Here is a 27,090-nt window from a genome sequence, read left to right as displayed (position 1 = left end):
CTATCCATAGCTGTGGGATTCCAGCAAACTAGCTGAGGAAAACCTGCGGACATTCAGGTGACTTACCTTCGGAAGTCCCGGCCTCTATCCCCATAGCGGAGAGCTGGGATTTCCGCAGGTAAATCTGCAGGAATAATTGACATGCAGTTACCTGTGGCTGCGGGACATCCGCAGCATATTCCACAGTTGCACATGCTGCAGCATGGACACAGACACTCCCCATGTCCCATAGGATAACATGAGGAGTGTCTGTACTTACCTCCATAGATGATCAGATCATTAGAGCAACAAGGACCCCTAGAAGTGAACTGCTTCTGTGAAGCCCCGCAGGTGTTGTGTCGGTGTCGGTGCGTTACCTTCAGGGACTCCACGTTGCTGGATCTCCGTCACTGGTAGGAAATCTTCGGTTTTGATCGTGACGCCACTCTCAGTATTGCGGTCAGTGGGGACCGCCACTGCAGGTTAGGGGACGCCTGGGGCTGATGGTGGGTGCAGTCGGATGTAGTAGCCTCCTGAGAGTGAGGCAAGCCCCAGGGCCCTGTGTAGGTTTGTAGTACCACAAGGCGCAGAATGACCACACAGGCAGGAATGTCTTTCAAGGGCTTTACTCACATTTGATGGCAGGGTGAGTAGCCCGGGCGTAGCTGAGATGAACCAGGTGGGAACCAGGTATCCTTCAGGCTGACTTTATGAGGGTGACTACTGACTCGCCTTCCTTAGCCCTTGGTGGTTTGGGGTGACCCCGACTTTGAGTCCCTATGGGGGTCGCCCAGGGAAGATGCTGCAGCCTCTCTCCCCCTTTTGTTTGCCGTTTGCTTGTTCCCCGGACCAGGCCACTCCAGCTTCTTGCCTCCTGTGACCTATGGGCCCTCACTGCGGTTACGTGGCTGCGGCTTTTGTGGTGTTGTGGTGTGGGCTTTGAGAGCCCCACACCGGCAGGTTTAGCAGAAGAAAGCTGGATCTATCTTCGCTTCGGGATCTGCCGCCCGGTTGGGCCTGGTGCTCTCTAGCAGTCTCCTTACTTCCCACTCCGTTGCACTCCCTAGCTGAAGCTGGCTTTCAGGTAGCACTCCTAGTTGACCGTTCTCCCCCGTCTGTAGCCACTGCGCGGACGCTGTCAGATTGCACAGCTCCAGGGATCTGCTCCTCACTTGAGCTCCCTGGACTCTACACTGAACTGGCTCACTGCTCCTCCTCTCCTGTTCTTGCCTACGCCACCTAGCAACCAGACTCTCCACCACACCCCTTGAGAGGAGATGGAGGCTCTACCCCCTCCACTATTCCAGTGAAGGTGAAGGCTTGCCCCCTCCTGGGATCCCCAGGGGTCCTCTCATGGGTACATGTGTGAGACCTGATCACTATGCGCCTGTGTTCCACACCCCGGTCAGCCTTCTGGATTACCTGTATTGTACTGTCCCCAGCATGGGTGCAGTACTCAGTGGTGCCTGACCAGGTCAGGGGCGCCACATTCCCCCTTAGTTATCACCAGCACGTCCTCGGGCTGCAAGACAACATTTTAAAATGCATAAAACATTAAAACATGTAAAACATTTTTAAAACCACCAGGTATCAGACATCACCACCCTCCACCCACAAGTCCGTTAACCCACCCAAAACCCTCTCAGGAGGCAGGTCACCGGTCCTTTTGGTAACCAGATCTGGGCCATCTACTTCCCCAGACCTTTCCTCCAATCTTCCTCTCCCGTTGGCCGCGACTTCAGCCACTTCTGGCAGGATGTAGAGGCGGCTTTCATGGGCTGGTGGTTTCAGGGTATACCTGGCCTGGTGGATCCGCGCCGTCAGCCTCTTCTGGCAGGTTGTAGAGGCGGCCTCCACAGTTGGTGCTGACCAGGTACCCTCTTTGTGGTGGTGAGCCAAGGCCCCATAAACAGGCGTGCTCTCTGGTCGCAGGTGAGCCAAGGCCCTATATACGGACGGGCCCCTCCTGGTTGCAGACGAGCCAAGCCCCTAAACAGGCTGGCCCTGGTGGTGGTGCCACTGGTGTAACTATTTACACTGCGAGAGTTTGTGGCTATAGCAAGTTCATAGCCTTAAAGTTTATTTCTCACAATAGTTTTTGTGGGCACATGCTTAAACAATAACGTTGCCAACTTTTCAACTTGTCAAACTGGTCAAACTTTCGGTACTTCTTTCTTTACTTTACTCCTCTTTACCAGGGCTTTGGCCTATTGGGCTACGGCACCTGCTGCTTTCTTGCTCCTTGTCATCCTCTGAGGTAGTTTCATCTGTAGGCTCTTTGTCTTTCCTTTCTTGATCTTCATCTGTTTCCTTTTCTGCATCTGTTTATTTATCTCTGTCTTTGGGACATGGTGCTACGTCTAAGGCATAGTAGCCCCTTTCTCCTTGATGCAAGGTGAACTGTACTGCGTCTCCAATTTTCAAATTTCTGCCTGAATGTCCTCTGGGCAGGTGGGCTTGAACATCTCTCCGATTCACAAATATGCCCTCTTTTATTCCTCTTGCTACAATAAAGCCGTATCCGCTTTTCAAATTGAAGTCCTCTACTACTCCTCTGTAAAGGGGTCCTCTGACCTGGGCTCTAGACCTTCTCAGTAATCTTTTCTCCTGCAGGTCTCTGGCTGTGACCTCTCTCTGCTCTGGAGACTGTGGTGTTGGAGGATACTTTGCTCTGCTGCGCCGTGTCTTGCGGGCTGGGTTCATGCCTGCGGGCTCCCAGGTGAGGTCTTTGGGCTGATCTTCGTCAGCAGACGGGGTCAGATCTTCCTCATCCCAGCGAGAATAGGGCAGCATCTCTGGCTCTGAGTATAGGTCCACTGCTGGTGGCTCCGGAGTCAGCTCCTCAGCTTCCTGGCCTCCTCTCCCCCTTAGTTCTTCGCTGCACTCTGGTTGTGGCAGTGCTGGGGATGGGCTTTCTTCAGCTGGTCTGGGCGGTGGACTCTCTGGCGCGGCTGCAGGGGTTGCCTGAATCTCCTTGGGGGTATGCGGAGGGAGCAGATACCGATCCACCATCTCTTGTGGGAACTGGGCCTCTAGGTCAGCCTTCAGCTTCCAGTATTCAGGGTCCTCTCCTATCAGGGTCTTCCTAGCAGGGACCTCTCTGAACTGGGGAGCGGTGTCTGCTCTGGCCTTGCAGGCCGGGGAAAATAGTGATGCAATCTCTTGGCGGGCCGCGCCCTGTATGGCGGCGGCCTGGTCTTGGCGGGCCGCGCCTGGCATGGCGGCGGCCTGGTCTTGGCGGGCCGCGCCTGGCATGGCGGCGGCCTGGTCTTGGCGGGCCGCGCCCGGCATGGCGGCGGCCTGGATCAGTGTCGCTGTTGCAGGGGGCTCTGTGCAGGCTGGGCTGGACGTCGCTGCAGCGATCGGAGCTTGGCGGGCCGCACCCGGCGGGGCTGCGGCCTGGTTCAGCATCTCACTTGCGGCGCGGACGAGTGTCGCTGCTGCGGTGGGGTCTTGGCGGACTGGGCTCAGCAGGGTGGCAGCCTGGGTCAGTGTCACACCTGCGGCACGGATCAGTATCGCAGTGGTAGTCGGACCTTTGCGGGCCAGGCGGGGCATGGCTGCGGCGGCCTGGATTTGGCGGGCCGCATCTAGCGTGGCTGCGGCCTGGTTCGGTGGCGCCGCGCCGGGCGCCTCTTCCGGGACCGCGGGCGTGGCAGCAGGGGTCGGGGCACTTGTGCTGGCCGGGGCATCACTCGACTCACCCATCTGTGGCAGCATCGGGGTCTGCATCGTCGCCGCTCGGTCTGACATGCGTCGCGCGGCTCCCTCCTCGTAGGTCCGCACCGCCGCAGCCATCTCCAGGAGCTCCGTGCGTTCTTCCCTAAGCTGTCGCACAATCCCGGCCTCCAGCCGGTCGCAGAAGATGGCAAGCTCCCGGCACCACCAGGCAGCAGTGCCTGGTTCTGGGTATCCGCGTCTGGACTCCATTTTCTCTAACAAGCTACTGGCTTCTCTTCTGCTCCGCCGTCTCTGGACGCCTCCGCTTTCTTCATCAGCGAGGTCAGGACTCTGCAGGGGATCTCTGGGTAGCCACGCCTCTTCGTGGGCGGTAACTTCTTCCAGCGCGGGCTGCTGTTGTTTTTCAGCGCGCTTTTCATGGTGGCAATATGGCGGCGCTTCCAATTTTTCAAGCGGACCGCCCAGGCACATGGTCACCTGTCTGGACAGGTCTAGTCCTTATCCTGTTCGTGACGCCAGATGTGAAGCCCCGCAGGTGTTGTGTCGGTGTCGGTGCGTTACCTTCAGGGACTCCACGTTGCTGGATCTCCGTCACTGGTAGGAAATCTTCGGTTTTGATCGTGACGCCACTCTCAGTATTGCGGTCAGTGGGGACCGCCACTGCAGGTTAGGGGACGCCTGGGGCTGATGGTGGGTGCAGTCGGATGTAGTAGCCTCCTGAGAGTGAGGCAAGCCCCAGGGCCCTGTGTAGGTTTGTAGTACCACAAGGCGCAGAATGACCACACAGGCAGGAATGTCTTTCAAGGGCTTTACTCACATTTGATGGCAGGGTGAGTAGCCCGGGCGTAGCTGAGATGAACCAGGTGGGAACCAGGTATCCTTCAGGCTGACTTTATGAGGGTGACTACTGACTCGCCTTCCTTAGCCCTTGGTGGTTTGGGGTGACCCCGACTTTGAGTCCCTATGGGGGTCGCCCAGGGAAGATGCTGCAGCCTCTCTCCCCCTTTTGTTTGCCGTTTGCTTGTTCCCCGGACCAGGCCACTCCAGCTTCTTGCCTCCTGTGACCTATGGGCCCTCACTGCGGTTACGTGGCTGCGGCTTTTGTGGTGTTGTGGTGTGGGCTTTGAGAGCCCCACACCGGCAGGTTTAGCAGAAGAAAGCTGGATCTATCTTCGCTTCGGGATCTGCCGCCCGGTTGGGCCTGGTGCTCTCTAGCAGTCTCCTTACTTCCCACTCCGTTGCACTCCCTAGCTGAAGCTGGCTTTCAGGTAGCACTCCTAGTTGACCGTTCTCCCCCGTCTGTAGCCACTGCGCGGACGCTGTCAGATTGCACAGCTCCAGGGATCTGCTCCTCACTTGAGCTCCCTGGACTCTACACTGAACTGGCTCACTGCTCCTCCTCTCCTGTTCTTGCCTACGCCACCTAGCAACCAGACTCTCCACCACACCCCTTGAGAGGAGATGGAGGCTCTACCCCCTCCACTATTCCAGTGAAGGTGAAGGCTTGCCCCCTCCTGGGATCCCCAGGGGTCCTCTCATGGGTACATGTGTGAGACCTGATCACTATGCGCCTGTGTTCCACACCCCGGTCAGCCTTCTGGATTACCTGTATTGTACTGTCCCCAGCATGGGTGCAGTACTCAGTGGTGCCTGACCAGGTCAGGGGCGCCACACTTCAATACAAACAAAAAGAGGAAAATAGTCGAGTACCTCTGGTGGTGACCTACAACCCACAGCTTGATGTACTGAGAAGAACGGCCAAGAAACTTCACCACATTCTATACAAGGATAGCCGGTTAAAAACAATATTCAAAGATTCTCCATTGCTGTGCTACAGGCAACCTCCTAATTTAAGGAGCATCATGATCCGAAGTTCTATGTCCTCAAACACACCAAGAGGAACTTATCCTTGGAATGTAAAGAGCTGCAAAACCTGCACTCATGTAGAGACCAAAGACCGGATACAGATCCCTAACGCACAAAAGGACTATAAAATACCTGGGACATTCACATGTTCCTCTTCCAACGTGGTGTACTTAATCCTGTGCACTATATGTCCTATTGAGGGCCTCTATGTTGGAGAAACAGGACAGAGAATGAGAGCAAAGATGAGATCTCACCGCCACACAATTACAGACAAAAAAATCCATTTACCTGTGGCCAAACATTTCTGTGCTTCAGGACACAATATAAACCACATGAAAGTTGTCATATTAAAAGGCAACTTCAGATCACAGAACTCTGTGGACACAGGACTCATCCTGTCAGGAAGATTTATGGCACATTACAAAATCTGAAGAGTCTATTCCAGAGACTCACCAGACCTCTGATCCTACATGGATATTGGGACAATAAAACTCTCACACCACTAATCAAAGATAATTAAGGATTCACTCTCTAAGCTCAGTGTTTGTTTATTTAAATGTCCTTTTATTATGCCATCCCTCTGATCTGTTTGTGTATATTTGTGTTTCTTCAGATATTTTGTCATACCATGCCTGATGAAGGGACCTGAGATGTCTCGAAAGCTTGCTTTGTAACATCATTTTATTTTAGTTAGCCATTAAAAGGTATCACAACAAGATTATAATTTTGTTTCCCTCACTGAGAACAATCAATAATAATACAAACCGAGCACCCCTGAGAAAGAGCACAAAACACGTGTTGGGACTTTTTCCCTTACCCACCCTGGTACGCTGTTTACAACTAGGTGAGCTCTGCAGATAGTTGCTCGGCTTGTATAAGACACTGCATTCTGCAGTGGAACTCTCCCCAGCCTGATCCATAATTCATGGGTTTCATTATCCCTTATGGGAAATCTTTTTCAGGTAACCATATGGGTGATTGTTCTTATGTCTTTGATTATATATTTATTTCTCTTGGAGCAACATAATTGAGCCATGATTTATGTACTTAGGGGTGGATGTGTGGAATTTTTTCACTCTCCGTATGTTGTTGTCTTGTATGCAGTAGTTAGCTAACGGGTGGGGCAGAGGGTGCGGCCGCCCCGGGCCCCGTACTTAGAGGGGGCCCACTGCGATACCATTAACTATATTAGCGTGCACAGCGCGCCAATATCGTTAAATGGGCCCGCAAAATCCCTGGAAGCCACACGGAAGCACTTCCGTGTGACCTCCGTCAGGTGCTTGTGCAGTCTGTGTCCCGCTCCAGCCCCGCGGCTGCCCTCACTGCAGAGTGTCAGCATATGCCAGCAGTGCAGTATCAGCAGTTCTCACACTGCAGTGCGGGCAGCCGCGGGGATGACGAGCGCTGCTGTCAGGAGGTTAGATGAGATCATTACCTGCTGTGGCGATCTCCTGCTCTCCTGACGTCAGCGCTGTCACTGCCTTCTATGTCTGTCGCGTTCTCACGTCTCGCGGGTGGCCCGAGACTGTCACTAGCGGTGACGTCACGGGCTCCCGCGATTCTTCGCTGTGAAGGCGGCGGGCATAAAAGGCAGTGACAGCGCTGACGTCAGGAGTGCAGGAGATCGTCACATCAGGTAATGATCTCATCTAACCTCCTGACAGCAGCGCTCAGCATCCCCTGCAGTGACCTGGGCTGACCTATTGATGTTAGCTCAGGTCACTGCACTGCTCTCCCAGCCAATGGGGAACCTTCTGTTCTTCATTGACTGGGACAGTGACTATGGTATGGATCGTCGTGGGATTCCCTTATTGGATTACGCCGGACCTGAATTTGATTGTTCTTTTCAATAAATTGGTGAAAGAGAGAATGTTTTGGGGAGTGTTTTTTCAAATAATTTTTTTTCAAAATTTTTTGTTGTCTATTTTTTTTTTATTACTGACTGGGTTAGTGATGTCAGGTATCTGATAGACGCGTAACATCACAAACCCCAGGGCTTGATGCCAGGTGACATTACGCATCTGGCATCAACCCCATATATTACCCCGTTTGCCACCGCACCAGGGCAACGGGATGAGTTGGGGCGAAGCGCCAGTATTGGCACATCTAATGGATGCGCCACTTCTGGGGTGGCTGTAGCCTGCTATTTTTAGGCTGGGGAGTGTACAATAACAGTGGACCTCCCTAGTCTGAGAATACCAGACCACAGCTGTCCGCTTTACCTTGATCCAATTTGGGGGGGACCCCGTGTTTTTTGTTTTAAATTATTTATTTAATTTAAAATAACAGCGTGGGGTGCCCTCAGTTTTGGATTACCAGCCAAGGTGAAGCTGCCAGCTGTGGTTTGCAGGCTGCATCCATTTGCTTTACCTGAGCTGGCTACAAAAGATAGGGGGACCTAAATTATTTATTTATTTTTTGGCTAAATACAAGGCTAAGCACCCTTTAGTGCCACATGAAAGTCACTAAAGGGTGCCAGCTTATAATACGCAGGGGGGTGGGACATTATATATGTCTTTCTCATCTATCTATCTATCTATCCCTCCATTCATTCATTCATTCATTCATTCATCCCTCTATCTCTCTGTCTCTATATCTATCTATCCATCTCTATATCTACTCATCTATTTATCATTCTTGCTGCTTCCGTTTTTTGCGGTTGCAAAAAAAACTAAAGGCACACGGATGACACACGGATGACACACGGACCGTATACGGAACGGATGTCACACGGATGCCACACGGATGCTTCCGTGAAAAAAAACGGACCGTTTTATGCGGCCAGCAAAAACGGAACGGTCATGTGAATGTAGCCTAAAGGAAAGGGAACCTGTCACCTCCAATATGCGATCTGACATATTAGCAGACGCATATTTGCCCTAATAGCAGCTCCCTACCTATCCCTGTGCTGTAAAATTGTGCAATATGAAAGTAATAAAAACCATTTTATTACTTTCATATTTCCTATGTAGATTACAGAGCCTGCCGCAATGGTAAGTATAAACGCGCGAAGGATAGAATGAGCCACGGGGACGTAAAAGGTGAACAATTCCATCCAAAAGAATGTCAGCTGTAAGTCACCATCTATAACTGCACTGTGATCTCTTGTATGTGCTGCAGCACCAATATCTACCTCTATTGTCACCATATAGTGGTAATATCCGTGTCATCTGCTGAGGTTCCACTATACCCACGATTAGTCTGCGCCACCGTAGTTATCATGGTTACCTGGTAAGGGGCCCACTCAGATGTTTTGCCCCCCCTGAGCTGAAACCCTAGCTATGCCACTGCTTGTATGTACATTGTGTTTTACATGTTTTTCTATCCCTGTGCACTGTTTTTTGATAACTAATAAAATATACTATTTTGTTTTTCCTATGCAGTGCTTATTTGAGTAATTTGACCTAGGGATATGAAGTTATGTGGGCAAATTTAAAGACTTTTTGGTCATCTGTTTCTATATAAACAATGGTATTGTGCACAAAACGTCAGTCTGGGATCACATAGGGCACTATCTAAAGGGTTTACTAATGAAAAAGATAAGCAGCTGCACATGTAAAATGTACACGAGTCCCAGAGAAAAAACTTTAAAGAGAGGCACTAGATGGTTATGTATCATGCGAAATAGGCATCTCATCAAGAATGGTGTGTTTCATGGTTTGAACCTATAGCCAGGTGGAGAAATGTGAAAGATTTAGTAAAAAGAGCATCACTTTTAATATCATTTTGCTTGACCATGGGCCGGAAAATATAAGGGAATCTAACAGCAGGTTTATGCTATATAATCTCAAAGCAACAAGATGTAGGAGCAGAAACCCTGATTCCAGCGATGTATCACTAAAGCGGGCTTTACACGCTACAATATATCTAACGATGTATTGGCGGGGTCACGTCGTAAGTGACGCACATCCGGCATCGTTAGTGTTGTTGTAGCGTGTGACAGCTACGTGCGACCCAGATTGTACGATAAAACGTTGGTCGCATACACATCGTTCAATTTCTAAAAATTGAACGTCCGGTTGTTCAATGTTTCCGAGGCTGCGCACATCGCTGTGTGTGACACCCCGGGAACGATGAACACAGCTTACCTGCGTCCCGCGGCTCCCGCTGGCAATGCGTAAGGAAGAAGGTGGGTGGGATGTTTACGTCCTGCTTATCTCCGCCGGTCCGCTTCTATTGGCCAGCTGCCGCGTGATGTCGCTGTGACGCCGAACGTCCCTCCCACTCCAGGACGTGGATGTTCGCCGCCCACAGCGAGGCCGTTAGGAAGATAAGTATGTGTGACGGGGGGTTACTCGTTTGTGCGACACGGGCAACAAATTGCACGCGCCGTACAAACGATGGGGGCGTGTGCGATCACATACGACATCGCATATGAAATTGAAACGTGTAAAGCAGCCTTTAGTTTACTGGGTGCAGCAGTTGTGATAAAATCACAGTTTTCTCTGCGGAAGATCTAGCAGCGCTCGGAATGCTGAGCTATGTATTACCCGCCCACACCTCTGATTAGCAGCTTTCTGTGTACACTGTATATTGACAAAAAGCTGCTTATCTGGTATTGGTGGGCTGCTCTAAATTAGAGACATGAAACACCTAGTACTATAGTGATAATCTCCTGCTGATAAAACACTGATTTTTTTGCAACAGCAAAACATAGCTGAATAAGTGACACATTGCTGGAACCAGGGTCTCTGACCCTACATTATACTGCACTCGGATTACATAGCAAAAATCTTCTGACAGAATCTCCTTAAATCTATGTCAGCTATGAGATGATAAGATAAGATTTCACTAACAACAAACACCAGTTTTCTAACGTACAATACACAAATACTTATTGCAACAAATGTTATGATTTATGATGACAAGAAACTGGCATAAAGAAGATAATAAAATCCGCTCAAGAATTTAGAAAAGGAGAATATCTTTTGTATCCTAACTAACATTAATTAGAATATAACTAGTTATGAGCGAGAGTGCTCGGCACTGTTCGGTACTCAATCGAGCATCGGGGTGATCGAGTACACGCGGTGCTTGGTCAATGCACAGACTTGCTTCACTGCATGATGCACCCCTGGGAGAGACATTCACAATCACTGACTACAACAAAGTTTTCAGATGTAGTGTCAGAAAAAAAAAACAACGCCCTCCCTTCCCTGGAAATGGTCTCTTTGTGGCTGGCTGTATGTGAGTGAGAGACGAAGTGCCCAGTCACGGAATTCCATTAAGGCGGCGTTACACGGTACGATATTATGTGCGATCGCATGAGCGATCGCACCCGCCCCCGTTGTTTGTGCGTCACGGGCAATTTGTTGCCCGTGGCGCACAAAGTCGGTAACCCCCTGTCACACGTACTTACCTCCCGAACGACCTCGCTGTGGGCGGCGAACATACTCTTCCTGAAGGGGAGGGACGTTCGGCGTCACAGTGACGTGCACAGCGGCCACCCAATAGAAGCGGAGGGGCGGAGATGAGCGGTCGAAACATCCCACCCACCTCCTTCCTTCCTTGTTGCCGGCGGGACGCAGGTAAGCTGTGTTCGTCATTCCCGAGGTGTCACACGTAACGATGTGTGCTGCCTTAGGAACGACGAACAACCTGCATCCAGGAATGAGACCGACTTTATGAAAATGAACGACGTGTCAACGAGCAACGATAAGGTGAGTATTTTTGCTCGTTCATAGTCTTTCGTAGCTGTCTCACGCTACGATATCTCTAAAGGTGCCGGATGTGCGCCACGGAATCCGTGACCCTGACGACATATCGTCTGATATATCGTTGCGTGTGACGCCGCCTTTATACCCGATACCCGAGTTGAGCACTTTCAGAGCGCCTGACCCACTCGACTTGAAGTCTGAGCAGTTTAGTGCTCTCCAATCTCTAACTGAAAAAGGGAACCTGTCAGGTGCAATATGCACCCAGAAACACGAGCAGTTCTCGGTGTATATTGCTAATCCCTGCCTAACTGTCCCTGCATTTAGTAGCATAGATAAAGAGATCTTTAGAAAAAGTATTTCTAAAGATCCTTTATAATATGGTATGGAGCGCATAGACTAGTCACAAGGGTGTTACTTCCTACGCTCATTCCGCCCTATTAACATCTTAGCACGCCCATAGGGGTGTGCTTACATGCTAAGGGGGCCAACTAGCCAAGGAAACTAACACCCTTGCAACTAGTCGCTTGCCTCATTAGCATATCATAAAGGATCTTTAGAAATACTTTTTCTAAAGATCTCTTTATCTATGCTACTACATACAGGGACAGTTAGGCAGGGATTAGCAATATACACCCAGAACTGCTCGTGGTTGTGGGTGCATAGAGGACCTGACAAGTTCCTTTTAAAGTGAAAAGCATCTATAATAAGTGAGTTGAATTGCAGTTTGTGCTTTTACCCGAGGACTGCAGTCATGATGCAGGATGAAGCTTCACATGCACAGCTTTGTAAGTCATGACGCATTCCCAAGTTATGACCCATCTCATGTGCAACTGTGGAGCCAACAGAAGCAGCAGAAAAGCTGTGATCCTGGAAGAAAAAAAGGCTGGGTAAGTAATGTAGTTCACAAGAAAATATTCAGAGTTACAGAAAAAAATATTATTCAAAGTATAATTCTAAAATAAATAGATTAGGCCTATCACACTACACATGCTATTTACTAAACCACTAATCTTATTTTACAGTGTGCACTACACTGAAACACGGTCTTCTACCAGGATGGTCCTATTATACAAATCTGTACTATCTGTCGCGGGCGGAGGAGGGGACGCTGCGCTCTACCACTGCTCGGGTCCGGCTGCTGCGGCTCGGTGGTGGCTCGAGCGGTGGGCCGGATCCTGGGGACTCGAGCAGCGTTCCTCGCCCGTGAGTGAAAAGGGGGAATTGATTGTGGGGATTTGATATTGTCCGTGACGCCACCCACGGTTGTGGTGAGGTTGGTGACACCACCGCTGCTCTGGACGGGGATCCCGGGAGCGATGACAGGGAGCAGCCTGGATGTTAGTTTTTCCCTCCGTGGGTAGGGGGTTGGTTGTCCCGGGGCCCGGTGATGGGGTAGGGATGGATGGCAGGCGGGTTACGGGGCCTGGTGAGGTGCAGGGTCGCGGGGGCAGCGCTGTGCCACACGGCACGGTGGTACTCACTCAGCCAATGATGTACACAAAGTCTCCTGTAAAACAAAGGGCTGGATGGACGGGTCCCACAGACGTCTGCGGTGTTTCTCCTCCCGGCAGGTTGATGGTGACTGCCTTTCCCTGCACCTGTGTAGTGTAGACGGTTTCAATGGGTTCCCACCGGTAACCCGCTCCCCAGCTCGAAGGTTGCTGAAGGAGCCCCTTTTGCCCACAGGCTCTGGCCCTGGGAACTTTAGCCTTGGCGGTGACTGTGTTTCCCTCTAACGATTGGACTGTTGCCTTCTGTCGGGACTTGGCTGCTGGGAAACCCAGGAGGTTCCCTTCGCTTTCGCTAACGGATTTGACAAATTGCACGGCGACTCCTAGCCTTATCGTGGTCCGTAAGCCCCTGCCGGATGGTGCTGGCTTCTCTTTGCGTACTGGTCCAGTACCGCCGGGCCACCGCCCGTCCACGGTCCTTACGGCTAGCTCCAATAGGCCTCTCCTGCAGACGGTCACCACCGTCTGCCAACCTTGCTGTTCCGTCAGGGCCACACACCCGGACCAACTTCTGTCTGCTCCTTTACCACTTTCCTTCCTCTCACTTCCACTTCCCAACTCAACTCCAATCTCCTCTGCTTTTCCCACCCCCAGGACTGTGAACTCCTCGGTGGGCGGGACCAACCGCCTGGCCCACCCCCTGGTGTGGACATCAGCCCCTGGAGGGAGGCAACAAGGGTTTTTGTTTCACTTAGGTGTGCCTTACCGGGAGTGTGGGGTGTGTTGGTGTAGTGCTTGTGACGTCCTGGCTTGCCCAGGGTGCCACACTATCCATCCAGAGAAATTTGGTCTAGGTCAGGGATGGTCTTCCCAGAATCTGTCTTTTGGAAAGCCAGGGTCAATTAGGACCTAACCTTTTGCTACCTGACCTTAAAAAGAAAAGTAACTGCTAATTTGATAGTCAGCGAATGTCTTCTGGTCACTTACACTCATACAGACCATCAGTGAAAGGCATACAGTCAGTAACACTCACATGGACAGTCTAGGATAGGATTAACCCCTTCCTAACTGATCTCACTGAGTGAAATCGATATATGGTATAGAGTAATTATTTCACTATTCACGGAAAAACTACAGTGATCCCTCACCTATCGTTCTAGAGATCCCACCGATAGGTGAAAATCCGCAAACTAGAGGAGTTATATTTACTTTATTATTTACCTGTATTTTTTGGATTATAAAATGCACTTTTCCTCCCGGAAATAAGGGAGGAAAATGAGGGGTGCGTCTTATAAGCCGAATGTAGCTTACTGGGGTGGGGGGGTGGAGAATGGTGACAGTAGGCAGGGGCAATGCCGCGGGTTGTGCACTGTGTGTTGTGCTGAGGGTGGTAAGGCAGGGGCCATGCTGAAAATGTCAGCAGTTCGGGCTTCAAATAATGGCGCCAGGAGTCGGCGCGTGCGCAGATTGAGCTCTCGGCCGAAGATTTAATCTGCACACGCGTTACCTCCGGCCTATTGATCTCCCAGCAGCAGACGTAAGGAAAATGGTGCGTGCACAGATGAGATCTTGGTTTGTTATTGAACGGATAGCCCAATCTGCGCATGCGCCAACTACGAGCGCCATATCTTTACACCAAATTTCCAATATTTTCACAAATAAACTCCCAAAAATATCTTCTATTGCCATGAATGTGTTTCTCCCGGGGGAGATCTCGGGCAAGTCTGGAATCAGAATATCACAACAACTTAGTGCTCGTAGATCCACTACTGGTGTTTGAATAACATCTACTTGCTTGTAGTGCTGTCTGTAGCTTTAATCCCAGGTGCAGCTCTTTTGCTACCACTGCCCTTTGCTATATAAAGTTACTTGTCTTATCATCTGATGCCGGTGAGAGAAACTGAATCCTCATTATTTTTATGCAGTCCACTTTGGAAAGAGCCTGGCTCTGGAAGTAGCTCTTCGTGTCGTTTTCAGCTGGCGCTATCTTGGATACCTAACCAACCAAACTTTCAGCGTCTCCCACTCTCACACCACTTCCTCATCTCGCCCCCTATCTGTCGGTGTCCCCCAAGGACCCCTGCTGTTCTCCATTTACACCTTCGGCCTCGGACCGCTCATAGAGTCCCACGGCTTTCAGTATCATCTCTACGCTGATGATACGCAGATCTACCTCTCTGGACCTGACATTACCTCCCTACTAACCAGAATCCCACAATGTCTGTCTGCTATTTCATCCTTTTTCTCTGCTCGATTCTTAAAATTATACATGGACAAAACAGAATTTGTCTTTTTCCTCATCACTCAACTCCCCCACCTGACATATCCATCAATGTCAATGGCTGCTCACTTTCCCCAGTGCCATGTGCTCGCTGCCTGGGAGTAATCCTAGACTTTGATCTCTCTTTCAAGCCACACATCCAAGCCCTTTTCACCTCCTGCCGTCTCCAGCTCAAAAATATTTCCCGGATCGGTACATTCCTTTCCCAAGAAGCTGCAAAAACCCTAGTACATGCCCTTATTATCTCCCGCCTGGATTATTACAACCTCCTTCTTTGTGGTCTCCCTTCTAACAGTCTCGCACCTCTACAATCTATTCTGCCCGGCTAATCCACCTGTCACCCCGCTACTCCCCGACCTCTCCTCTCTGCCAATCCCTTCACTGGATTCCCATTGCCCAACGACTCCAGTTCAAAACCCTAACCATGACGTACAAAGCCATCCACAACCTGTCTCCTCCCTACATCTCTGACCTAGTCTCCCGGTACTTACCTGCAGGTAAACTTCGATCCTCACAAGATCTCCTTCTCTACTCCCCTCGCATCTCCTCTTCCCACCATCGCATCCACGATTTCTCCCGTGCCTCCCCCATACTCTAGAATGCTCTGCCTCAACACATCAGACTCTCGCCTACCTTGACAAGCTTCAAAAAGAAACTGAAGACCCACCGCTTCCGACAAGCCTACAACCTGCCGTAATCCTCAGTCTGATACAGCTCCGCACACTCAGCTCTACCCTAACCTACTGTATCCTCATCTATCCCTTGTAGACTGTGAGCCTTCGCGGGCAGGGACCTCTCTCCTCCTGTACCTGTCTGTGTCTTGTATTGTTTATGATTATTGTACTTGTCAATATTATGTATACCCCTTTCACATGTAAAGCGCCATGGAATTGATGGCGCTATAATAATAAATAATAATAATTGTAGCTGATCGTATAGTTTTTCCTCTTTTGTATCTTTTCCCCTGTCTGTTAGTTGACCCTTCTGTTTATTTATTGCAGACGCAAAACTCTCTCGGCAGACTGCTCACCAGCCAGGGTGAGTTTAGGACAAGCAAGGGATTAGGTACGTGATCGGCGACGAGGTGAAAGAACTCACACGGGGACCTCAGGGAGTGAAGGGTACAGCCTCAGGTGAGTGCAGATGGTGACCCCGTTCCCCTCTCCCTACTGTCACGGCTCTTCATTGTATTGTGGCCCCTGTGCACCCTGTGTGTTGCAGCATCTGGCAAAACCCCCTTAGTCACTGTGTGACACCTATATTTACCACTTACCTGAAAAATAATATGTCACAAAAAAACAATCTGAATCACTGGGATCCGTTGAAGAGGTCCACATTTATTATCGCATAAAGTTGTCACGCTGTACAAAGGGCTGGTAAGACATAGTACAGCGTATTCTCCACTAGGTGGCAGCAGAGTAGTGAAGGAGAGTCAAAGTAACACTACCAGAAAGGTGGCTGAAGTACAGCAGAGAACCTTCAGCAGGCACTTCACCGACAAACCACCAGGGAGCAAAAGAGTAGTTAAGCAGTCAGGGTCTAGCCAGGAAAGTTAAGTCACTGCAAAGGGAGGATCAAAATCAGGTCAGAAAACACAACCGAAGTCGGAAGCCGGGAGATCAGGTATGCAGAGGGACACACAAAGGGCACAGGGAACAGAAGACAAGACCTGAGGGTGAGGAGACAAAAACACGGGAAGGAGGATGAACCAGGATGAGTAAACAACTGACAGGAGCGGGAAGTAAGGGACTAGGACAGACGAGCGAACGGGGGAGGATCCAGGTCAGGGCATAGTAACAAGGAGTCAGATCAAACAGGAAATATCACCAGAGCAAGTCACAGGCTGCAGAGCAAAACTATAACCAGCACAGGAATACAAGTGCAAAGACCAGATATAGTGTCTCCGGAAACCAGGACGCGGCTGATGGGAGTTAACCCCTGACATGACCAGGCCGGGTCTAGGACACTCTGGAGTGGAAAATACCATTCCTGGATCATGACAAAAGTGAAGTTGGTCAGAATTGATAAAATTGTCCTGGTTAGGAAGGTGAAAACAGGCTTCATTGATAGTAACCAAGGTGTAAGAGGGTTTCAGATTTCAGTATGTGACGCTGATAGTCGATACTGAATAAATCAAGATATTTAGAAAATGTTTTCTCCATTTTTTTAATCACTTCCATATCATTAACTTCTAGCCATCCTATGATTTTTATAATTCTAATTTTCGTTTATTGTGTTGCTGTCATGCGCATACTATCGCACACATGGAAAATACAAAAGACGGTAAAAAAATCCACAAGAGAAGTAGTGGTCCGGCACCAATACCAGTTCAATACAGGGAGGTGCTCTACCTGGTAATCAGCATAGTAATCCAAATCCACAACGGGAGAAAAGAACTGGTGGCTCTCACCCTTCGTAAAATCTTCTCTTATTTCATCAAAAATGAAAACACACACAGGAGGGGGATGTGGGATACGTCTAAAGGCCGCTTTACACACTGCGATATCGGTACCGATATTGCCAGCGTGCGTACCCGCACCCATCGGTTGTGCGACACCGGCAAATCTCTGCCCGTGTCGCACAACATCGCCCGGACCCATTACACTACTTACCTTCCCTGCGACGTCGCTGTGACCGGCGAACCGCCTCCTTTCTAAGGGGGGCGGTTCGTTCAGCGTCACAGCGATGTAACAGCAGCGTCACTGAACCGTCGCCCAATAGAAGCGGAGGGGCGGAGATGAGCGGGACGAACATCCCACCCACCTCCTTCCTTCCGCATTGTGGCCGGGAGGCAGGTAAGGAGAGGTTCCTCGTTCCTGCGGTGTCACACGGAGCAATGTGTGCTGCCGCAGGAACGAGGAACAACTTCGTTACTGCTGCAGTAACGATATTTGAGAATTTACCCCATGTCACCGATGAGCGATTTTGCACGTTTTTGCGACAATGCAAAATCGCTCATAGGTTTCAAACGCAACGGCATCGCTAAAGCGACTGGATGTGCCTCACAAATGCCGTGACTCCAACGAGATCACTTGAGCGATGTCGTAGTGTGTAAAGCCTGCTTAAGACGCAAGACACGCCAAGATGATGGTCACCGTTTAACGCACTTAGACACTTTGTCAGGACCCACAAAAACGCCTAGGTGTGCGAAAAGGTCACTGTAATCTTGGCGTGCCTTGCGTCTTAGACGTATCCCACATCCCCCTCCTGTGTATGTGTGCCGCCCCCGTGGAAGCAGCCGAGCTGCTCGGATCCGAGTTCTCAGTGGCTTGAGGGGGTCATACGCCACTCAAATGAAGGGGATTATTTACAAGGGATTATAGAGTTCGTGACACCACCCGTGGTGCGCAGTAAATGGGGTGAATACTGCCGCTGCCATTGGGGAGTACCCGGGGTGATGACGGGGGGGCAGTCAGGTGTTGGGACCCTCCACGGGTAGGGGGGAATGCCCCGGGTCTCGGTGTGGGGTAAAGGCCATGGGATGCAGGGGTCACTTGCGTACTCACTCAGTCCATTAAGCAGACACCGACAACTGGATAAACCAAATCTCTGGACACCGCTGACGTTGATGGGAGCTAGTTCGGGTCCCGTCCCCAATGGTGCTGCCTGGTGATCTGTGATCTCCCTCCTGGCACTAAGTTTACTTCTCTGGTGGTCCTGGTAGTGTCAAACCTGCCGGGTCCCGCTCCCCACTATGGCCAGGTGTGGGAGCTTGCTCTCAGGGCTCACACTTGGGATTTTCTGGACCGTTTTGGATGGAATTTGCTATCCCCCTCGTTGCGCTAGTGCCCCGATTTGGAGCGGTTGGGAACGAATCTTGAAGGCTCATTTCTCCACGGGTAAATTATCGGGTTGCATGCAGCTACTCCCCGACCTAGGGTCTACGTACCCCGTCATGCATTGGTCCCAGTCCGGTGATGGTGCAAGGCCGCTGACTGTCTTACTCGACAGATCTGAGACCCTTGCCACGATCCCCTGCAACTGGGGGTCCAACTCCTCTAGGCCCAGACCACCGTCTGCAACCTAGACAGTTTTCTTACGGGAGTCCCTGCTCCCGACCTCCTCAGAGCTCCTCACAGCTCGAGGGCTACTTCCAGACTGACTACTGACTACACTCCTCACCTCCCCTTCCTGACCCCCGCAAGTGGGCGACTCTATTCCATTCAAGCCGTCCACTGGTGTGTCTGGTGGGTGTGGTGCAGGGTGTATCTAGGGTTTGATTAGCTGATGTAGGCAACACCATTTGTTAGGGACCCATAACCAAGAGGGAGGTGGATACTGCACGGGAGGGTAGATTGTGCAATACCCTGTGACGACCTGATAGTCCAGGGGCATCACATATGTTTTAATTTTTTATGAAATAAAAGACTTTATGAAAGGTGAGTGCCACCAGTTATTTTCTCCCATTGTGAATGTAAAAGATGGTATAACTCAACACTACTACACTTGACCTGCCAGATTCCTGTACAGACTGAGATCCCAGCTGCGCAGTCTCTAAAGTGCCTTGTACAGACTGAAACAATCCTAACTAGATAACTAAAATGACCACTTGGACCTTTTCTTCCTAAGAGGCCATCAAGTGTATCACATACCTTCTAAAGAATCTAGGGGAAGGTGCAGAGTAATAAATAAGGATAGCCAAAAGTAACAATCTGCAAGAAAAAGCACTTGGCAGAAAGGCTGTAATTCTAAGCAGGGTCCACTTCAGAAATATTACCAGACAGAAATGCAAGCCCTGGGAAGCTTTAAATAGTTACATCCGCCAGGTGATAGGGCAGATTGAATTACAGCAAGAAAACACCTTTTGGCAGAAAGGCAATGAACATAAGCAAAACGTTCAGAACCAGGACAGCAACCGAACCTGACTGTGACTATGTGGATAGGGAAGTGGACCACAGCACAGAGGACTGCCAGATGTAATCCAAGGTATGACAGGACTCGCTCATCACCTTAAAGAAAACCTGTCACCTTTAAAAACGCTATTTACCAGCAGATATTGGGTTCATCTGCAGGTTTATAGCATTTGAAACCTGCCTGGCGAATGCACATTGAACCCTGCAGCCGGGAGGAAATGAACTTTATTGCTCTCATCAGCGTTCGGGTTTCACTTATGGGCTCCAACGCGGGTTCAGTAGTGACGCCCTGGCCTATCAGGACATCACAGGGTATTGTGCAATCTGCCCTTCTGTGCAGTACCCAACTCCTCCTTGGTTACAGGTCCCTAACAAACGGTGTTACCAAGAACAGCTAAGTAAAATCCTAGGAACACTCTGCACCACACCCACCAGACACACCAGTGGTTGGCCTGAGTGGACTAGGGCCGCCCACTTGGGGGGTTGGTTAAGGGGGGGTCAGGAGTGTCAGGAGCAAGGCAGTTGAGTTGAGAGCTGAAAGTGTGAGGAGGTTAGGAGCAGGGCTCCTTGAGACTACGAGGTGGCAGACGTTGGTCTGGGCCTGGTAGGAGCTGGAACCCCGGTCGCAGAGGATCGTGACAAGGGGCACAGAACTGCCAAGGATGGCAGCCGGCAACCTTGTGCCATCTTCGGGCAGGGGCCAGGACACGGCGGGGTACGAGGACCCTAGGGCAGGGAGTAGCTTCAGGCGCCCTGTCAATTCACCCGACGAGGACGGAGCCTTCAAGACCCGTTCTCCACCCGCTCCAAAATCAGGGTACTAGCACAACGAGGGGGATAGGATTTTCGACAGATACGGTCCAGGAAATCCAAAGCGTAAATCCTGAGAGCAAGCTCACCCAGTTAGCTATACTGGGAAGCGGGACCCGACTAGTTCTACACTACAGGGATCCAAACAGAGTAAAGATAAAGTGCCAGGAAAAGGTCACAGATCAACAGGCAACACCAGCAAAACGGGACCCAAAACGTGCTCCCCCAGCGGCAGCGGTGCTCAGAACTTTGGTAACAAGATGTTGGTGTCAGCGTTATTGGACTGAGTGAGTGCGCAGTGACCCTTACCTCTCCAACGGCACTCCCTCGCCATAATCACCGAGTCCCGGGGAATTCCCCATACCCACAGAGTGGTTAAACACCTGGCTGCCCACTCCATTGCCACCGGGTACTCCCATCAGCAACGGTGGTACTCTCTCTTACCACGCACCGTGGGTGGCGTCACGAACTCTAGACTTTGTCCCCTGTACATACCCCCTTTTCAATTCGAGTGTCCGCGCGACCCCCAGGTCCGGAGACCCCTCGAGCCACCGCGGATCCGGATTCGAGCAGCCCCGGCTGCTGACACGGGGGCGGTACACAGTCACCACTCTGTGTATGGAGAGCGGCAGCTGTGACCACACCCCTCTGCACTGGCTGACAGCTGCTCAGCATTAGAACCCCCACGCATGCGCACTACAATACTTTGCTCTGCTCTCGGCAGGGCAGAGAGAAATGGACATTGGAGGACACTGTATGGATGACGTAGGATACATTATCCACGCGAAGCAGGGAAAGAGGATGGCATAAACTCAATGTACCTGGACAATTCCAGCAGATTGTGTGCCACACATCGCAAACACAGATGCAAGTCCAACTGTACTTCCATCAAAGTCAACATCCCTGAAATAAAAAAAAAACATACATATAAATATCTGAAGAATATGCATTCTAAAACATAAAACAGTTCAGTATGTTCACACCAGAAACCAGAAAATATGTAATCAGCAGGAATCCAGACGTCAAGCCTATAAAACTGGATGTACACTTGCTGATTAACAGGAAACATTCCTATGATTGCATGTTTCCCAATATTCTGGCAGTATAAACAGACTGCTAATCACCCAACGAACGAGCAGCATGGTTGTTCACGGGTGAAATGATTTTTCAGATGACGTTAACAGGACATGTGCTGCTGAGAATAATGTCAGTCTATGCATTCTGAATGACTTATTGCTGATCGTCTATAGCACGGTCTGCATATCTAGGCTGGCTATTAAACAATCGCTGATTATCAACATATATATAGCCGCGGATTGGCTGATGTAAACCCGGCTTTGGAGGCTGGAGCCTTACGTGATAAACTGGGCATTGTCATGAGGCTTCCTAGGCAGCAAGTTCTGAATCCTCCATTCTTGGAATCTTTCCAGCAGCACATTGTAATCAGAAACCACCTGTATCTGATCTGCAGAGTCCCACACTTCAATCCCAACGAGGGCGACAAAAATATTGATGGTTTTATACACCTGAGTAAGAAAGAAAACAGGAGTCTGTATTAGAAACAGCAATGCTAATGCAGTTAAACTAGCATTTCCTATAGAAGTGTTTATGATACCAGCGGCCTTACCTTATTCATATAGTTCACCACTTCAAAGAGATGGTTTTTAACATTGTCTATATGGCGTTGAAATTTATTGTACTGGAAGATAAAGAGTTATTGAAATGTGATAACAGTTGTACAAATATTTTGTCATATAGATGAGTGAACTATACTTAGAGAAAAATAATATCAACTGGTTCAACTGATGGCCTATAAAAAGGTAGCTGTTGTGAATGTCAGTTATGCTTTTGCTGCTGTGAGGCTCCCTCTTGTGGCCAGGAATGGTTTGGACAGAGACCAGATGTGTTGAGCAATGGGCGTTTCCATTGCTAACTCTCTGCTTATTTAATCCTGGTCTGATAGCAGGCTATGCCGGATGTCAGTTGTTCTTTGTATCACCAGCCTGCTTCATCCTGCTCCAGACCACAGCTACCCCAGATAAGTGTTTGGCTCTTTATTTGTTGTTTGGTTCTTTTTGCTCTTATCTGAGTTTGTCATTTGCTGTGGTTGTTTTCAGTTTATTTGCATGCAGGGATCTTCCCCTCTCAGTTGCTTAGCTGGGAAGCTCCCTGCAGCTATGTTTTGAGTATTGCTCCTATTAGTCCATGTGTTTGTTGCTTCTTGAAGTTGTAATGATTCCTGCTTTCTGTTCATTGGTATGACAACAGCGCCTGGTATAGGGCGGAGTTCAGATCTAGTGATCTGAGGGCTTTTTGTACTATCGGGTTTTTGGATTTTTGCAGGGTTTTTCTCTGGCCACCATCAGTCCCTTTCCTATCCTGCTCTATTTAGACAGTAGGGCCTCACCTTTTGCTAATCCTATCACCTATCTGTGTATTGTGTTTTCCTATATCACCGCAGTCTTTGAATGTGGGGGCTTGCTATTCTTTATCTATTTTCTGAGGCAGAGAGTTATTCATCTTTCCTTCCTTTAGGATAGCTAGTTCTCCGGCTGGGTTCGCGGTGCACAGGATGTTAGTTCACCCCTCGGCTACTTCTAGTGTTGATCGTTAGTGAGGGGATGGCGGCCAGATTAGTTGCCAAAGCTCTTGTCACCTTTTACCAATGATTTATGGTGGTCTTCCATGGTTCCGGATCATAACAGGTAGCTCCATACCACACACAAGAAACATCTCATGATGGGTAAAACTAGTGAGCTGTCTCGAGACCTTTGCAACGTTATTGTTGCAAAATATATCTGTGGCATTGATTTCAGAAGAATTTCTAAACTACTGAAGATTTCAATGAGCACTGTTGGGGCCATAATCCCAAAATGGAAAGAAATTAATTTCCCCATTAACCAGCCACGATCAAGTGCTACCTGCATGATTTCAGACCGTGAAAAGAATTACCAGAAGAGTTGTCCAAACCACTTGTGGACAGCTACAGGAAAACCTGGAATCAATAGGTACAATTGTTTCAAAGAATACAAAAAGTAATGCACGCAACGTTGATGGCCTGTATGCACGCTCACCAAGCAAGACTCCATTATGGAACAAAAAGCATGTTCAAGAGCATTTAACCCCTTTACGACCAATGACATACCGGTATGTCATTCGTCATGTATAGCCCCTTCAATATGGGCTCACACGGTGAGCATGCATTTTTCCTCTCACATGTTTGCTGATCTGATCAGCCGATGTGCAGCTAACAGGCGCAGGTGAATCAGAGATCCACCCATGCCTGTCAACTCTGACAACGAGGTCTAACATGCGCCAGCGGGGAGTGCACCATTCCCCATCGCCATTGGCGCTCCCATGACATGATCACGGGCACCAATGAGTTGTAATGATGACAGCAGAGTGTCAACTGATGACCCCTTTTGTTGTCATGATGAAGCTGAAGCATCACTCTGAATAGCTGAAGTGATCGAACAGTGCAGACTTCAAGTCCCATAAGGGGACTAATAAAAATAATAAAAGATGGAAAAAAAGTTTTTAAAAATATGAAAAAAACTAAACTAAAAGTTCAAGTCACCCCCATTTGTCACATTCAAAAATTATTAAAAATGCACATATTTGGTATCACCGCATTCAGAAATGCCCGATTTAGCCACATATAAAATCATTTAATATGATTGGTAAAGTGCATAGCGAGAAAAACATCAAAAGTCAACAAGTACGTTTTTTGTCGCCGCAACATTGCTTTAAAATGCAATAAAAGGCAATGAAAACATCACATGTACCCAAAACTGGTATAATTAAAAACATCAACCTTTCAAGGACCAGATTTTTTTAGTGTTCTGATACATAAAATTATATAACTCAAGGAGGGTGTACATAGTTTACACCATGACTATCTCCTGCCTGTTGAGTCCACAGCAATTTCCTAGATGTCTGCATGTTCTAGGAGGGTATCTTTATGTATCTCTATAGGCTGCATGGGGTCATCTTCCCACATGTCCAGTTATCCATGAGTGAATATTTTTTATATTGGTGTCATCATGTACCCATATTATCTCCTATGATGAGTAAACGCCCAATATCTGCTATTATACAGCACAGTGTTTTGCTGGTACAAGTAACATCCTGATTTTATTGGAGATTCTTTTTATTCAGAACTGTCTATATTAATGGTATACATCTAATATATAAAGCTGAATGTGTGTGTGTGTGTGTGTGTGTGTGTGTGTGTGTGTGTGTGTCCGGGATTGGCATCTGCACCGTCGCAGCTACAGCCACAAAATTTTGCACACTCACATGTCTGGACCCCGAGAGCGTCATAGGCTATGTTTTGAGGGGAAATTTTAACCCCGCGCTTTACAGTGATTCGCCAAAAAACCTGCCTCCATTAAAGCGAATGGAGCTGGGAGCCACAGTGCAGCCAGAACTTCAGAAGAATGCGCAGACACGCCCTTATATGGAATGTTGGCGTGTCACAATGCAGCCAGGGAAAGAGACAGACACAGACAGGGAAAGAGACAGACACAGACAGGGTAAGAAACAGACATAGACAGGGTAAGAGACAGACACAAAGAGACAGACAGACAAAGAGACAGACTGACAGGGAAAGAGACAGACAGGGAAAGAGAGACAGGTTAAGAGACAGACACAGACAGGTAAAGAGACAGACACAGACAAAGAGACAGAGACAGACACAGGGAAACAGACAGACAGGGAAAGAGACAGACAGAGTAAGAGACAGACAAAGACAGGTAAAGAGACAGACAAAGAGACAGACACAGGGAAAGAGACAGAGGGAAAGAGACAGACAGGGAAAGAGAGGGAAAGAGACAGACAGGGAAAGTGACAGAGATAGACAGACAGGGAAAGAGATAAATAGACAGACAGGGAAAGAGATTGAGACAGACGGAGAAAGAGACAGAGACAGTGAGAGACAGACAGGGAAAGAGACAGACAGACAAAGAGAGAGAGAGAGAAAGACAGAGATATATATACAGAGGGGGAGACAGACAGAGAATGGGAGAGAAACAGAGAGACAGTAACTATCCCGGGCGTTAATACATTCTATTTATACATTCTATCCCGGGAATGTTAATACATTCTATTTTGTTAACAACAGTTATTAACCCGGGCGAACCCGGGTAGTACAGCTAGTTACATATAAAATCCCACTTACCATACTCAGATCAGCCACCAGGAACAACTCAATGTACTTTTTTGTTGTCCATAGATGTTCCTTCTGAAAACAGGATCATATGATATTTCAGTAAAGGTGCAATAACAAGAGACAACATCAAATTTCTAACTATCTGAAAATAACTTACAGGACCTCTCACCAATATATGTCCAGAATAATGATCATGTTGACATGTTGTTCACCCGTGGTGTGACCAGCTGAACAGAAGAGGACTCATCCCTGGGATAGCTGCTAGTCTAAGCTGCATACATTTCGGGTAAGATGTCCATGTAATCTTGTCAAAAATATGAACTCCACCATTAGTAGGTCTCAGAGGATGTGCTGACTCCCTGGCTTGTGAGATAGCACATCATGGAGTAACATCTTGTCCATCAGCCACGTGACCACAAAGCCAATGAAAGGCCTCTATGGACAGTAGACTGGCTGGATGGGACAACATCGCTTTCAGTCCAGAGACGTGTTGACGCGTTGCAGGAGCAGAATGGATTTGAACTGGTAACACTTCACATAAAGAAGTTTTCTGGCCGATTAATTAAGACATGTCAGTCTTAATGAAGGGGCGTAGTAAAGTAAATTGTGTAATTTATTTCATCCCACCTCAATTACATCATACATTTTCACTAGGAAAAGGGGATATTTCATCACAAGTCTGGCAAACAGTCCAGTACATGATGTTAGCTTCTGGATTATGGTAAAACTACAGGATGACACCACCACTTATCAGATCCCTCCTGACAACTCTCAGACTGGTGGCGTAATTACCGCGGTCAAAGGGGTCGCCATTGCGACCTAGCCCGGCATGTTAGGGGCCCGCGGCCACATTGCAGATCAGCAGCCAGCTCCTTTGTGTGAGAGAGGAGCTGCGCTGATCTGTCGCAGACCACGCGGCCGCTATATGACCCGCTGCCGCCGCTGACACCGGGCCCCCCTGCCCGGTGTCAGCGATGGTGGTACCGGGGCCCCCTCCCCCGTCATCGTGCACAGCAATGATAAGGCATAGAACGGCCTGTGTTGCTTCATGCTTCATCAGCCTCCCCCTGTGCCTGCATGGTGACGTCACTCCTGTGCGACTGCTGTGCTGAGGCATGCAGAGCACAGGGCGTGAGGACGCTGACCAGAGCAGCGGTGGAACGAGGAGAGAGGTGAGGACAGCAGCAGTGGAACAAGGAAAGGTGAGGACAGACCAGCGGGGAACGAGGAAAGTACTCATTGTTGTTTTTTTTTTATATATAAATTAGTGAGTTCACGGTGGCCAGAGGCCTTGGGGGGCTGTATTATACATGGAGGCCTGGGTAAACTGGCTGCATTATTA

General features: G+C 49.2%; 1 protein-coding gene across 3 annotated transcripts in view; it reads right to left on the bottom strand.

The window, feature by feature from the left end:
- Positions 1–27,090, bottom strand: part of LOC142304153 (zinc metalloproteinase-disintegrin-like MTP4) — a 162,666-nt gene that overhangs the window by 104,701 nt on the left and 30,875 nt on the right. For all 3 annotated transcript variants that reach the window (XM_075346242.1, XM_075346243.1, XM_075346244.1), the window contains exons 8-12: positions 25,758–25,820; positions 22,206–22,277; positions 21,935–22,104; positions 21,400–21,481; positions 11,920–12,050 (exon numbers count right to left, since the gene is read on the bottom strand). In XM_075346242.1, the coding sequence (XP_075202357.1) occupies positions 11,920–12,050; positions 21,400–21,481; positions 21,935–22,104; positions 22,206–22,277; positions 25,758–25,820 (518 nt within the window). The remainder of the gene's footprint in view (positions 1–11,919; positions 12,051–21,399; positions 21,482–21,934; positions 22,105–22,205; positions 22,278–25,757; positions 25,821–27,090) is intronic.

The sequence above is a fragment of the Anomaloglossus baeobatrachus genome, chromosome 4 (assembly GCF_048569485.1).
Source record: "Anomaloglossus baeobatrachus isolate aAnoBae1 chromosome 4, aAnoBae1.hap1, whole genome shotgun sequence".
Classification (NCBI taxonomy): domain Eukaryota; kingdom Metazoa; phylum Chordata; class Amphibia; order Anura; family Aromobatidae; genus Anomaloglossus; species Anomaloglossus baeobatrachus.
The sequence above is the reverse complement of the archived record's forward strand: the minus strand, read 5'-3'. Positions and strand labels throughout refer to the sequence as shown.